Source organism: Centroberyx affinis, unplaced genomic scaffold (genome assembly GCF_046629955.1).
Source record: "Centroberyx affinis isolate AG114_WGS23_722 - 3 ecotype Tasmania unplaced genomic scaffold, CSIRO-AGI_Caff_v1 ptg000592l_1, whole genome shotgun sequence".
Lineage (NCBI taxonomy): Eukaryota > Metazoa > Chordata > Actinopteri > Beryciformes > Berycidae > Centroberyx > Centroberyx affinis.
The window spans coordinates 49,283-62,763 of NW_027279232.1; the positions used below are offsets into that span (position 1 = coordinate 49,283).

The following is a 13,481-nucleotide window of genomic DNA, read 5'->3' on the forward strand; positions in this document are numbered from 1 at the left end:
CTTAGATTGGGGCCAGTTCTCTTTTAGACTTTGCTTATGGGCATTTGTGTGGGTAAAATAAGTCGAGCAAGTTCTTATTCTATCTAGAAAAACAAACGACGACTCCAAGCGATGCTCCGAAAATATATTTTACTCTATCGCATAATGAAATGTGTTTTCATTCAACGTACTCCGGGGAGGTACTGCAAAAGTTTTGTCTGGTAATTGGTATCAGATTTTGACGTATTCAAACCAAGATCAGTATGAAAAATATATCTTCCTATGTGTTTGTATATGTGGGTCTCATTGGCCTAGTTTTCACAGACTTTCTCTCAGGGACTAAACAGGCAGCATTGGCCCAAAGCCCCGCAGTTCCAGTGTCTCGTCCAAAAATAAGCCTGTTAGTCAGTGCCCTAGTTCAATGCCCACTGATAACAAACACACACACACACACACACACACACACACACACACACTCAACACCTCCCACGGTCGAGCCAGGCCTGGACATTGTCTGACGCCCAGTAAAACATGTTCTGGAAAGGGATCAGGGCTGTTTGTGCTCATCTTAGCCAGCCAAAGAGCACCAGGCCTGGGCGTGACTAAGGGGAGAGACCAGCTTCATCCTGGTGTACAAATTGGCCTGATGAGATTCAATAACTCCCTTTCGGCTTCCTGCATTACATTCTTATGTCACTTGACATTTAGTTCTCGCTTTTCAAAATATACCAAGGACATGTTTAAAAGGTTGAGGACAGCACGCCTATAACTTTGTTTACCATATCGACAAGGTTTTTTAAGACGGTTATCCTTTAGATTTTAGTTTTCTCAGGTGGATTATCTTTGAAGCCTTGCTTTCCAGGATCTTTTGCCATCTGTTTTGTTTGTTTTGCTTTCTAGAATCTTGCTATAATCCCCTATCCCTCCTACATCTCTCTCTCTCTCTGTCCTAGACTTCGTTCATCTCTCTGTCATCGACAAGTGGTTCTGCCTACATTGAAGAACCAACGGTTTCTACCTGTAGTGTGAAGATCGTCATCTCTGTGCATCTGTCTCTCCATCCGTCCGTTCCCACCCTCCCTCCCCTTTTCCTAACCCAGCCCTTCTTCTCCTCCTCCTCCTCCTCCCACCTCATCCAACGCAGCCCATGACATCAGATCAGCCAACATGGCATTCTCATCACGTTTTTCCTTCTGGGAGCAAAAGGGAAGTCTCATTTGGACATTTCACAAAGCACTGTAACACTGCACGGTGTGGTTTTACATTGGCACATGTGTCTTTAATGATGTGTGGCCTTTGCATGTATCACATTACCAATTTGATGGCTATAGTTCCACTTTCATGTATACGCACTGGTTATAGTTCCCCATTTGCTGTGATTTTTACATGACCTATGCCATTTGCTGGACACTACCACGACCAAAGTGCCTTGCAGTACGATGAGTGCATCCATTTTTAGTTCTTGAAATAATAGCCCTATTGTTTGTATCTAAAGAAAGAGATTTTGCAATGCAAAGATGACGTAAGTGAAAGATGGCTCGCTCAAGTAAGCTCAGGTTTTGCATGGTTTGTGATTTGCAGAGTGTCTCATGCAGCAACAGCTTCATATGGTGTCAAGGTTTTGATCTAGTTCCCTTTCCATACCAACACCTTCAGGTCAAAGACGAGAACAAGCCAGGCGCCAAAAGCGTAAGTGTCCCAAAGTGTGAATATTATCCTTCTGCTAGGGGAACAGTAACTCAGACCAAGTCTTAGAACAAGGCTTCACTCGGGATCACAGATTTCTGGGCATCAGAGTCACGGCAGAGCTGTCTCACATCTTCTAGGCCTCATTCCAAGTCTGACGTCATAGATCAAGGTCCAAGTCTTTGCTGTTGTATGTTTTGCAGATTTAATGGAACTGGACTGATCTGAAATCAGTGTCACATGCAGTGGTCCGATAGTTTGAGATAGGGTCTTGCCTTGCTCTTGGCAGTCCAAAGTGTTCTCTCTCTGTGTGCTTCCTTCATCTAAGCTTACCCTAGAAACTCTTCACTAGTCTTTCAGACCTATAGCGTTTTGTCAGTGTTAATTTAGGTCCATGCTATATTTCAGCTAAACTTCTTGCACTGGGCGTATAACAGAATAGTGCCTCTCTTGTCGCTGCATGAACTTTTTCATTAACAAACTGATTTGAAAAAGGCCACAAAGTTGACGAACAAAGTAATTTCTAAACTGTGGATGCAATGTCACAGACACTTACCCTTTTTAATTTCGCAACAAAGGCTTAGGGGATAGGCACTGTGAGCAGGCCCTGTAATTGCTTTCTAAATAGTGTAATTGCTTTAGAAAATGCTAATGGTTTTGATGGGTGGTAGGCTGCAGCCTTGCATTGTAAAATAGGAAAGTGCACATTATTTCTTCGCTTGACCCAATGACTCACAAAGGGCTTTAAATGTTATATATGATGAGCGAAGTAGAAGAAATCTATCTCTCCTATCTATGGTGGCTTCAGAGCGTTACTCGTGATTACCTTGCTGGTAATTGAGAAATCTGTTAAGCCCACAAATCCCATTAAGCCCTTCTCTATCAGCCAGACTTGTAGACATGGAGCAGCCAGTAGGTTTCCTTCCATAATATTAGCCATGATCCACATTTGAGAGTGCTATAGCAATCTTAATCCATGCAGTTCATTTCATTGTAAACTTTACACCTATGTTTAACTTGTTTTTTGAATTATAGTGCATGAAAAGATGGTATATCTGTTTTGTCATTAGCCGGTCTAACTTGAAGTTTATTAGCCATTTGCCTCATCCCTGCCTTTTCCTTTGTAGGTATAGACCCATTTCAAAGTATAGACCCATTTCAAAATGTTTTATGTTTGGGGCCGCAACTACAAGTTCCCCAAAGGAAACAGACTGGGGATCTTTCAGTTTCAGTCTGGTAAATCTGACAAGGCAAAAGCACAAAGACAGGCCTAGACAGAGGAGCCAGGATAATCAAGACTTGATCCATTTACCTAACAGTCTGGTTTGCATTTGAAGTGAGAAAGACTGGCAGACAACAAATCAATGCCATGTTTTACATGATTGATGGTGAGAACATCAACCTAAAATCCGGGCTTCATGAGCTGACTAGCTGCAAGACCCTCCTACCCTCTCTTACATACTTAGTTCTGTTTTTAACATTGGCTCTAAGATGTGTTTTTGATGCCGTGTACTCAGTCAATCAATGCCTACAGGAAAAATGGTGATAGGTGTGAAATACTTAAGGAGATTAGTATGACATTTGCACCATAGTGGGTGGCGTAGAGAGAGGGGAGGACTTGGTGGGTAAATGGATATAAATGGTGTGTACATTTGTGTGTTTGTGAAGCAGCCAATCGTTTTGTACTAGGTTTCTGCTAATGACCAGTCACTGTCAGTTCTCCTAGACACTTTGACTGTCTCACTGTATCTAACTGCCATGCACACCTTTCTCGAATAAACCCAATGTGAGCTATTTCAGGGTTATTTCAGGAGGCAGTAAGGCATGTGGTAGGCAGCTGGCTGTCCTGTACTGTGCAGCCCAATCAGACCTTCTTTGTAGTGCTGTGGAAGTCTAGATTAGATAGAAGTTTCCTGTCGCAGTAGCAGTTGTATGAATTGCATAGGGAACTGGCATGAGGTGCTTTAGACATATATTGACATTCTGTGATCAGTTAACCCAAAAGGCGCCCGATGTGAGCTCAAATGGATCTGTGATGTGAAATGACTCCGCCCCGAAATTTGTGATTTCTTGAGTATGCTGAGAGTCCTGATGTTTTCAAGCAGTGGTAACCTGATCACTTGGACTAAGTTCAAGGGGGCCAACAGTGTTTTATGAACAAACTTTGGTGTTTGTATCGCTGACTGTCCCATTCAGACAGCAGGGCTTCAGGTTACTTTTCCTTTTAGCCTTGAATAATGCATGGGCAAAATGACACATTCAGCCCAGCATAACATTCCAACATTTTAGTTGTTGAACATATTTAACGGATTAATATAAGAAATATTGGAGGAAATGAAGTCACACTGTTGTTTTAAAGAGCATATTTTTGTGGGATGAATGAAAATTAAGCAGCTTTTCTCAACATGTAGACATGATGCTTCAATTTTGCTTTATCATTTCTGATACTGTGTTGCATCACCTTCCCACTGTCTCCTCTCTTTCCTCTCTGTGTGAGTAGCCAGACAATGATAGTCTGTGCAGCCGGGCCCAGTCGGTGCCAGCTCTAGACCCTGGCAGGGGGATATTCCGGGCAAAAAGCCCCCCATCAGTTGCCCCCACAGAGCCTGCAGCGCGGGTCAGGAGTCCCTCCCCGCCTAGGGCTAGGCCACCCGTTACAGTGCCAGACCGCTTCAAAAGCCCTGAGCCGCCGTCAAAGATGCTGGAGCGTTTTAGGAGTCCTGAACTGCCACGAGTTCCCATGAGCCCTGAGCCAGTCATGAATGGTGACAGCAAGCAAAACGGCACCGTGAACAAGAGTGCAGTCAACGGCACAGCCAGCGGCAATATCAAGGTTATGGGCACCGGCACCATCTTGCCAGACGTTACAGATGACCAGGGTCTGACGCGCAAGAAAGTGGTGAAGGTGGTCCGCCGTGTGGTCAGGAAGGTCCTACCCACAGATGAGGAGGAGGCTACTGTGCTAACACAAACAGCAACCAAAGCCTTAGAACCAGCGAGACCCGGTCCTGAACCAGCTAAACTAGCACCAACACCAGCACCAGCCTCAGCGCCCAGGGGCTTCAAAATGTCAGCGTTCTCCTTCAAACATGACACCATCCATAAAGAGGAGAAAGACGACATTTCGCAAGGATTGAGTAGCCTCATGGGCAGGGGCAGGACAAGGGAGCCCCGCCCGAGAATACGCAAGGACGAAGCACTGGAAAAAGTTGAGCGAGTAGAGAAGATAGAGGAGAAGAAAGAGGAAAAGGACATCTCAAAACCAATGGAGGTCACATCCGAGCCCAAAAGTGCCGGTCCAGCTAGAAAACAGGAGGTCAAGTCTCCTGTGGTTGCTACGGCCCCTATCAGCACGTCTTCTGAAAGCTCAACTGCAACCGCAAGTCCTTCAACTGCAACCGCAAGGCCTTCAGCTGCAACCGCAAGTCCTTCAACTGCAACCGCAAGTCCTTCAACTGCAACCGCAAGTCCTTCAACTGCAACCGCAAGTCCTTCAACTGCAACCGCAAGGCCTTCAACTGCAACCGCAAGTCCTTCAACTGCAACCGCAAGGCCTTCAACTGCAACCGCAAGTCCTTCAACTGCAACCGCAAGGCCTTCAACTGCAACCGCAAGTCCTTCAACTGCAACCGCAAGTCCTTCAACTGCAACCGCAAGTCCTTCAGCTGCAACCGCAAGTCCTTCAACTGCAACCACGACTCCTTCCAAGTTCTCTCACTTCAAGCCTTCATCTCTCCCATCCATTGCAGGCTTCATCCCACCACCCAAGCCCTCACCCATGTCTCCACCTCCTGGCTTCGTACCTAGGCCCAAGTCGACTCCTGCCGCTAAATCCACCCCTCCTACTCCCCCTTCAACCACCCCAACACCCCCCAAATCTTCCCCCCACTCTCCTCCAGCAGCTTACGTCCCAGCCCCGAAACCCTCTCCCCTTTCCCCTCCGGTGGGCTTTGTTCCTCCCCGTCCCAAGCCCAGTCCCCTGTCTCCCCCTCCAGGATCCGTCCCCGCTCAAAAAGAACCTGCTGCGAACAAGCAAGAGGTAGGGTGTCCACACTTAGCATGCTGTGGAACTTTGGTGTGAAAAGTGGATGGCAATTGTAAACGCATGTGTTTGAAATAAAAGTGCACACTGCTGTTTTGATATTTGTGACCTCACTGTGGAGTTGTTTGCCACAAAAACTAGCTCTTCTAGGGTCACCGATGGTCTTTGAAGCTAAATTTCTCCTAACTCGCTATGGTACTTGTATTGTTTTTTTCAACCTTTATTTATCAAGGATAAGGCGACTGAGCATGTTTGCTCTTTTTCAGCACCACCCTGCTTTACATTAATACAGTTCGACACATTCACACTGGGAGCTACCCAGCACAGACAGTCTTTTATTGTTGGCTACTGAGCAGCTCCACTGGAGCAGTTGGTGGTTAAGTGCTTTGCTCAAGGGCACCTCCACAGTAGTTGCTGAAGCAGGAGGAGAGCATTACTCATTCCCTTTCACCGACCACATCCCTGCCGGTCCTGGGATTTGAACAAGCTTTGGCAAGCTTTGGATCAAAAGCCCGCAAATTCCCCCTCAACTTTCTCATTTCTTCACTAACTTGGATTTACTGGCAAGTTAGCGAGTTGTTTATTTGTTAGAGACTATACTCTAATGAGGCTTTTGTTTTTTGCAGATTTTATGAACACGCTCTCTTTGAGCTTCTCCTGAGGTTTGGGGCCTCATCTCATGCAGTTCTTCTGCCTTTACAACCCTTTCCTCTGAGACCCTTTCTGTGTCAAGACGTCTCCCATCAAAACAAACAAGGATTTTTTTTTTCTCCACCCGCGAGACCTCACTGCACAATGTAGCTCACAAGCCTTGTTTACCAGGGCTCATCAGTAGGGGACTTTTCCAAAGGAGGAATGTGATGTTGCCAGTGGCTTCGAGTTCCTAGCCACTCCTAGGAGACCCATGTAGAGCCAATTACTGAAGGCAGCACTGTATTCTGGGAGAAAAATTCAAAGCATAGCCCATGACCAGGCGCAGAGATAACACAACTATCCAGTAACTTTCCAGATGGCAGATATGGTAAAGAGGCTGTCTCTTCCCGGCCCCTCACTGAGTTTCCGCAATTACAGACCTCACATGGTCTTTGTTTATGCCTAAGCCTCAACACATGCTGGCTCTGACCGCCACACTAGCTTTGAGAGTCTGCTTCTAGATGTTGGAGTTCACCCGCTTACTGTTTTCTGAGGCTTGTTACAGCCAGCGTTGCCTAGCCACACTTAATTTACATTTTTTGTTAGTTATAGGCAGGGATGTACAAACAACAAAAAGACATTGATAATTAGATTGACTTACTTGACATTTAAGTATGACATTTTATTTGTTAACCAGTTCTGCCAGAGCATGGTTTGTTGCAACTTTTGTCTGCTTGCAAGTATTTTTCTCTTAACTGGCCAATTGTGTTTGTGTGTGTGGGGGACTTGCTCATTTTGTGTGTGTGTGTGCACGCTGTCTGAAGCACCCTCCAGGATTTCCTCTTCAAATGGGGGCACTACTAATATGGAGGTGTCCTCAAAAATCATTTCCAAAATAACCCAAAAGGTGTGTTTTTGTGTGTGAATGTTGTTTTAGCCACGGTCACCATGTTTCAGTCCCAAAATAATTGGCTTCATACTGCTTGTAATGCTGCTCTTGACCAACAGATGGTGCAGTTGGACACTGTGTTCAGAATTGCTTTGTTCTCAATGAAGATAAATGCAAGAATAATGGAATTTCTATTATTTTTTTAATTTGGTTTTTTGAGTATTTATTTGAATAAGCCTTTACTATAAAGCACTGTGGGAAACCCGGTGTGCAGATGCCACTTAGCATACACATCATAGTGTGTTACAACACGCCATACCACACACATAACCAACAGATGGCAAATCTGTATTGGAAATCATGCTTAAGTGTATTCTTAGTGGCTTGCTCTGGTAGTCATGGCCTTAGAGCTTTGCTTCCTCTGTGTCAGTGGGTGCCGGGACTCAATGTGTTGCTGCTCTGACCTGTAGGAGGCGCCGCTCAGCCCTACGGAGGAGGCTCAGAGACGCCTGATGAGGATCTTCACCGCCCCTGTAAATGGTCCCCGCTGTCTGTCTGCCCGTCACTGATGCCTCGCCTCGGCTTTCTGTCTGCTCATGTTGTGTCAAGTCTTGTTATCTGTCGCTCCTTCCCTCCGTCTTCCTTCTCTGTGTCCCTCTGTCTTCTCTCATTGATATCCCCTTAAACTAGGGTTGGAGCAATACATTGGCCTTTTATTAAACATCTGATATCTGCCTCTGATATGATGGATATGCTGCTTGGATTATCTATTTATGGTATAATTAATCGACACTGTACTGGCTGTCTATGGGAAGCCCCTTAACCTGAATTGATTCTAATGCAAATTTAGATCACATTCCATGCAAGTATGAATGAATATGCTTTATTATTATCTTCATCCTGGGTTTCAATAGAGAGTTTTAATGTCCATAGAGTCCCATCTAAATGCTCTTTTCACCCTGCCAAGAATAAAATCTTGACAGGGACATTACCGAATACAAATATTGTTGTCGGCCTGCAAAAACCCACATCGGTCAAACCCTACCTAAAACCATTAACTGTCCCCTAGGCTGTTAGGATTAGTCACCATGCCTAACATTCTTAGTTTAGCGGTGTATATTTAGGGTCACAGTCAGGGGGGGAAGGTTTTCGGAGGGTCTTTCTCTCCCTCCTGACTGGATCCCAAATGGGACAGAACAGTGGAATCTTACCCTTCTCTCGTTCTGCCTCAGTCTCTCACCTTTAACTTTCCTCTGCTCTCAGTTTCTCTGGCTTCTTCCATCATATCTCTGCTCTCCGGTCTCTACCAGGAGGTTAAACCGCTCCCTCCACTTTGCACTTGTATCTCTTGCACTATCTCCTTAACATCACTCAGGCTCATAATAACGCCATCTTCTCAAATGAATTTAAATGGGACCCGCCGGTTGATAGCTCATTAATTATCTGTCTCGAGATGATTTAGTCTTTTCAATTAACAGTACACTTCTCCGGCTCCCCTTTCAAGCCTGAGCTTTACGGCACATTCCAACTGAAATAACGTCTTACTAATATGTCTCTCTGCAAATCTATGCATAACTCCATGTTATCCATTAAACTCCATGCTGCCAAAGAACATGCTCAGTCAGTATAGGAATCTGTATCATTTATCATGTAAAATCATTATATTAACATTTTTTTACTTTTCCATTATCGTGTCAAACTGCTTGTGTCTGCTTGTGTTTTTGCTTATATACACTGGATTTTCTTCTTCCAAAGTTTCTTGTTGAACTTCTCATCATTTTCTTTCTCTCCTCCATCCCTCTGCCCCTTCCCTCCCCATCTCCCTTTCTTTCCGCACATCTTCCATCTCCCTCGCTCACACTGCTTTTTTGCTGGCTGCGGCTGTGTTTCTGTGGCTGTTCTGTGGCTAAGCTGGAGCCAGTAGCCAGTGCCTCAGCCTCCGTCCAAGCCTCCGTCCCGGCGGCCCCAGAGCCGCGGGCCCCCCCCCAGGTACCGCGGCCCCCCAGCCTCCTGGCCGGAGTTTGTACTCGTGTGGCGTGTTGGAGCGTAAGGCCCGGACTCCTTCTAACTTTTTCACCCTGTTCTCGCCACTGCCATCATCCCTTTTTTGTTCCTGCTTGTCAGTTTTGATCATCTGTATTAGGGTTAGACTGATTTACATGAGGCCAAAATTGTCCTATTAACAAACTGAACTCATCCAGTCAGTGTGGTCCACCACTGATATGATGGATATGATGCAGTTTGATTGATTCATATTTATTATAGAATACCACACTGGTTGTCTATGGCAAGCTCTTAACCTGCACTGATTCCAACAACATTTTGATTGGATTTCATACAAGTATGTGTGAAGATGTGAATGTGTTCATAGTATTACTTTAGTGTCTTGGGTTTCTGGGGGAAACACTGGATACTTGTCAAAAAAAACAAAAATGGCCCAATTTAAAGATGGTGAATATCGACACAAATATTGGCTGCCAGTAACTTCAATCAAAAAATATTGCTGTATGTATTGGCCTTCAAAAACCCATATCAGTCAAACCCTAATCTGTACTTTGTAACTTTATAACTAGTTCTTTTTTTCCTCTTTTACTAGTTCTGTATGCTGTGAACCGGTCTGACAAAAGCTTTTTGACTGCTTTATCCTTGTTTTGTCCATTTTGCTGCTCATGAGTTGCAATTTATTAACCTGCTTACCTGTAATGCAGCGGCATATCGAAACGGTTTGATTTCAGGACACATCAGGCTGGTAGAACGGCCCCGCATGAGTTTTGCATTTCTCTTGTGTTGCCTCTTATTTCGATATTGGCATGGCAATTGAGCGGTTCTCCTTGATAAAACGCTGTTTGCATGTTTGGACCCGGGCCAGGCCTGGAGCCGGGCCGCTCCGGCAGTGGATGTGTGTCTGGCGCGTCCGATCCGAGGGGGTTTTATGACCAGCGCGTTTGACTGGTGTGTGTGAGTGATGTGTGGCCGTCGGTGATTTATGACGGTCAGACGTTGCCACCTCGTCGCTCTGTGTCATCATGCATTAACTCATCTCCAGATGTAGACTCGCTTCCTCATCAGTCACTTCCATCTGTCCTCCTTCATGACTCCAACTCTACTTTGTTGCCTCACAAAGAAACATTTGAAGCCACAATGTCTTACAATTGATTTCTTTTGCAGCAACAATTTTAGGCTTCCACTAATCGGTTACACTTGACCACGAATAGCAACATTTTCAAGCAGATCTACTGTAATGCCAATAAGTGGATCATATTATCAGATTTCTTTCTCGCAGGTTTGCTGGATAAATATAAGCATCCGTTGCTCCTACATTTTCTGATGCGATGATAAAATCTCCACCTATGCAGATGACACGCTATTTTCCCTGTTTGCTCTTGGGTATGTGTGCTGTTCAGCCTCCATATATATCTGTTGCTCATATCTAACTGTGACCTTTGACCCCCTCCCTCCTCATGCTGGCCAATCACCAGGGAGCAGTGGAAGAGGACCCTGTGGCCCTCCTTCAGGCATCCCATGCAGCGGCCCAGCAACCTAAGGTCTGGCCTGCGCTGTGCCTGAGTGTAATTCACCAGCCTGACCAAAAAAACACCACCTTTCCATCACCCTCCACCGCGGAGTGCTGTGCTGTTGACTAGAAAACTCTCCCTGTGCTTGCGGATTGCAGTGTGTCTTGTCCACTTTTCCCATCAAATCACACTGTGTGACACTCTGGCATTGCACTCGTATTTGGATTAATATGTAGAATTGTCTTTTTTGTTTTTTTTTGTTTTTTTTATGAACTGCAGGAATCCAAAATGACCAGTCGTCACTGAATCGAGTCATGATTCAATTTGTGTTAATGGGTTGCATTTCAAAATAAGAGCGTAATTATCTTTATTCTTTTCTTGATTTCATTCATTCATTGTTTATTTTTTGTTTTATTTAAATATAATTTAATGTAATTAAGTTAGAATTATTATACATATTATATAAAATATTTTAAGGATTTTCAATTGTCTTTTATTTTGTTGAAATTATAGTTAATATTTTATTTGTGATTATTATTTTATTCAGATTTTGTTTTATTCCCTCCTTCCGTTTTCTTCCTTCAGTGTGCACTGAACCAAATTACCAAGCATTTTGGTTGCGTGTTGTGATGTTTAGTGTGGTTTTATTGAGTGCAAACATTCACTCATGCAACCCTCCTAACCCACCTCTGTGGCTTGTTATATTGACTTGAAACTGTGTGTTTGGTTTGGGGTCACTGACAGTTTACATTGATTACCAGAACTCTCCCTCTCTCTCACACACACACTTAAATAAACAGACACACATGCATATTTGTACACACCACCCTGAAGGAGCATGCAATGTCCAGTGGACTGTGAGAGGCTTTGGGAGGGTGTGGGAGCACAGACCAGTGAGGGAATTCCTACTAGGGCTAAACCGATATATATTGCTGATATTGGCCTTTAAATATCAGAATTTTTTATATCATTAAAAATGTGATATTGGCTTTATGATCTTTATGATGGATATGATGCAGTTTGATTGATGACTACCTGCTTCAGAGGCTTTTCCACCCTGACAAGAATAGAATTCTGCGGGAACCTCTTGTTAGTTATATTATACAGTATGTCATGAAAATTGTCAAATTGAATGATACTGGCCCAATAGCGCAATCCAAAAGTATAGCCATTGGCCTTCAAAAACCCATATCAATTGGACCCTATGCTGCAAAGTCTCCCACTCCTCTCCATCCAAGCTATTCTCCAGCGCCTCCTCACTGTGTGCCCATTGTCATCCACTGCATGTTCATCCTCTTGATAGGCGTTTCCTTCATAGCCTTTCTGCATGTGTTGGTATCAAATTGGCTAAAGTGGCCATCTCAGCACTTATCTCAGCCATTCTGTTACATGCTTATTGAAAGATGCCTGTAAAGTCAGAGTGTATAACCATGCCAGAATTGGATTTGGAGTCTTTTAGTGTATGATGATTTGCCTGAACTCTATCAGAACGAACCGGTGTTTATTGACTTTGAGTGGTCCAGTGAAGCGGCTTGGCCCCTCAGTCAGTGTGTTCCGATTAAGATGTAATGACATTTCTAATCTGTTCAGAATATCGGCACTTTCGACGATGAAGATGAGTAACGTTCTCCTTGTCCCCGCTGTCCACCAGGTGAAGACCGAGGAGCAGATAGCAGCAGAGCAGGCGTGGTATGGATCGGAGAAAGTCTGGCTGGTCCACAAGGATGGCTTCTCCCTGGGTGAGATGCGAACACTTTTTGGATTTTTCCCAGATCCATCAGCGTTTTCTGCTCCTGCATGCTTCACTTCCATTCATACCAGAAACAAATAAGCTGGCAGTATAAATTCATGCTGTTTTTACTGCTGTCCCGCTGACATCCTCCACTAAACAATAATAGATGTACTGTGTGTTCATGCCAGCAACTTGGTTGATCAGTCACTCTGTTTTGACCGATTGTGGGCAGTGTGAGAGGCTCCAATTGCATCTATGTAGCACTAGGGCTGAATGACTTTGAAAAAATATCTAATTGCGATTATTTTGACTGATATTGCAATTGGGATATGATTTGTGATATTAGAGGGAATGATCATTTTTACATCATTATTCTCATTTTCATTGAAAAACGTATTAAAATGATTATGGTGTGACTTTTGCGGGGATCTGTACCAAACAAAGATGTTTTCTTAAGTCTGTAGAATATGATGTGTAGGCCAGGACATCTCTGCAGCACCACAATATTTCATTTAAAATGGTATTTTGACACACATTTCGTCTTTAAGAAATATTGCACCTCCTGCAATTTGAAAATTGCAGTAGGCCATATTGCGATTTCGATAAAATTTCGATTAATTGTTCAGCCCTAGTCTGCAGCTACAAACAAACGTTTTATGACATTTATTCCTTTCAAATAAAAGTTGCATAGAACTGGGAAACTTTGAATCAACTTCTTGTCCATTTTGCACTTGCCAGGCAGAACTATTGCTCATGAAACAAAATCACATCAGTAGGGAAACACAGAAATATACGATTATCCTGTTACATTTCCTATACTGTCTAGCCTACATTGGACACATACACTTTCAAGCCTACATTTATAGTGATAAATTGGGTAATCTTTCTTTTAAAAGCAACAAAACTCCACCAGGAGTATCATATACATAACGGCACACTGTACTTGACATTAAGGTGCATCTAACACCCATGGACACTTTTTCTTCAGGTTAATTAGCCAATTAC

At 43.9% G+C, this 13,481-nt stretch overlaps 2 protein-coding genes across 5 annotated transcripts in view; both read left to right on the forward strand.

The window, feature by feature from the left end:
• LOC139643394 (unconventional myosin-XVIIIa-like) overlaps positions 1–13,481 on the forward strand; it is a 134,961-nt gene that overhangs the window by 34,056 nt on the left and 87,424 nt on the right. For all 4 annotated transcript variants that reach the window (XM_071518530.1, XM_071518532.1, XM_071518529.1 and 1 more), the window contains one exon: positions 12,396–12,483. In XM_071518530.1, coding sequence (XP_071374631.1) covers positions 12,396–12,483 — 88 coding nt within the window. The remainder of the gene's footprint in view (positions 1–12,395; positions 12,484–13,481) is intronic.
• On the forward strand, positions 1,147–7,798 carry LOC139643393 (uncharacterized). The gene is made up of 6 exons (XM_071518528.1): positions 1,147–1,183; positions 1,634–1,674; positions 4,166–4,936; positions 5,032–5,317; positions 5,415–5,704; positions 7,700–7,798. Exons 1-6 carry the CDS (start codon positions 1,147–1,149, stop codon positions 7,796–7,798), a joined length of 1,524 nt encoding a protein of 507 aa, XP_071374629.1.

What these genes read in the sequence shown, in the direction of transcription:
- LOC139643393 (XM_071518528.1), top strand. Translation starts at nt 1,147, where the DNA reads ATGGCATTCTCATCACGTTTTTCCTTCTGGGAGCAAA. An exon ending in CAGGCGCCAAAAGCGTAAGT is followed by an intron (nt 1,675 to 4,165) that starts GTCCCAAAGTGT and finishes CTGTGTGAGTAG; the next exon opens with CCAGACAATGATAGTCTGTG. An exon ending in ACATCTCAAAACCAATGGAG is followed by an intron (nt 4,937 to 5,031) that starts GTCACATCCGAG and finishes GTCTTCTGAAAG; the next exon opens with CTCAACTGCAACCGCAAGTC.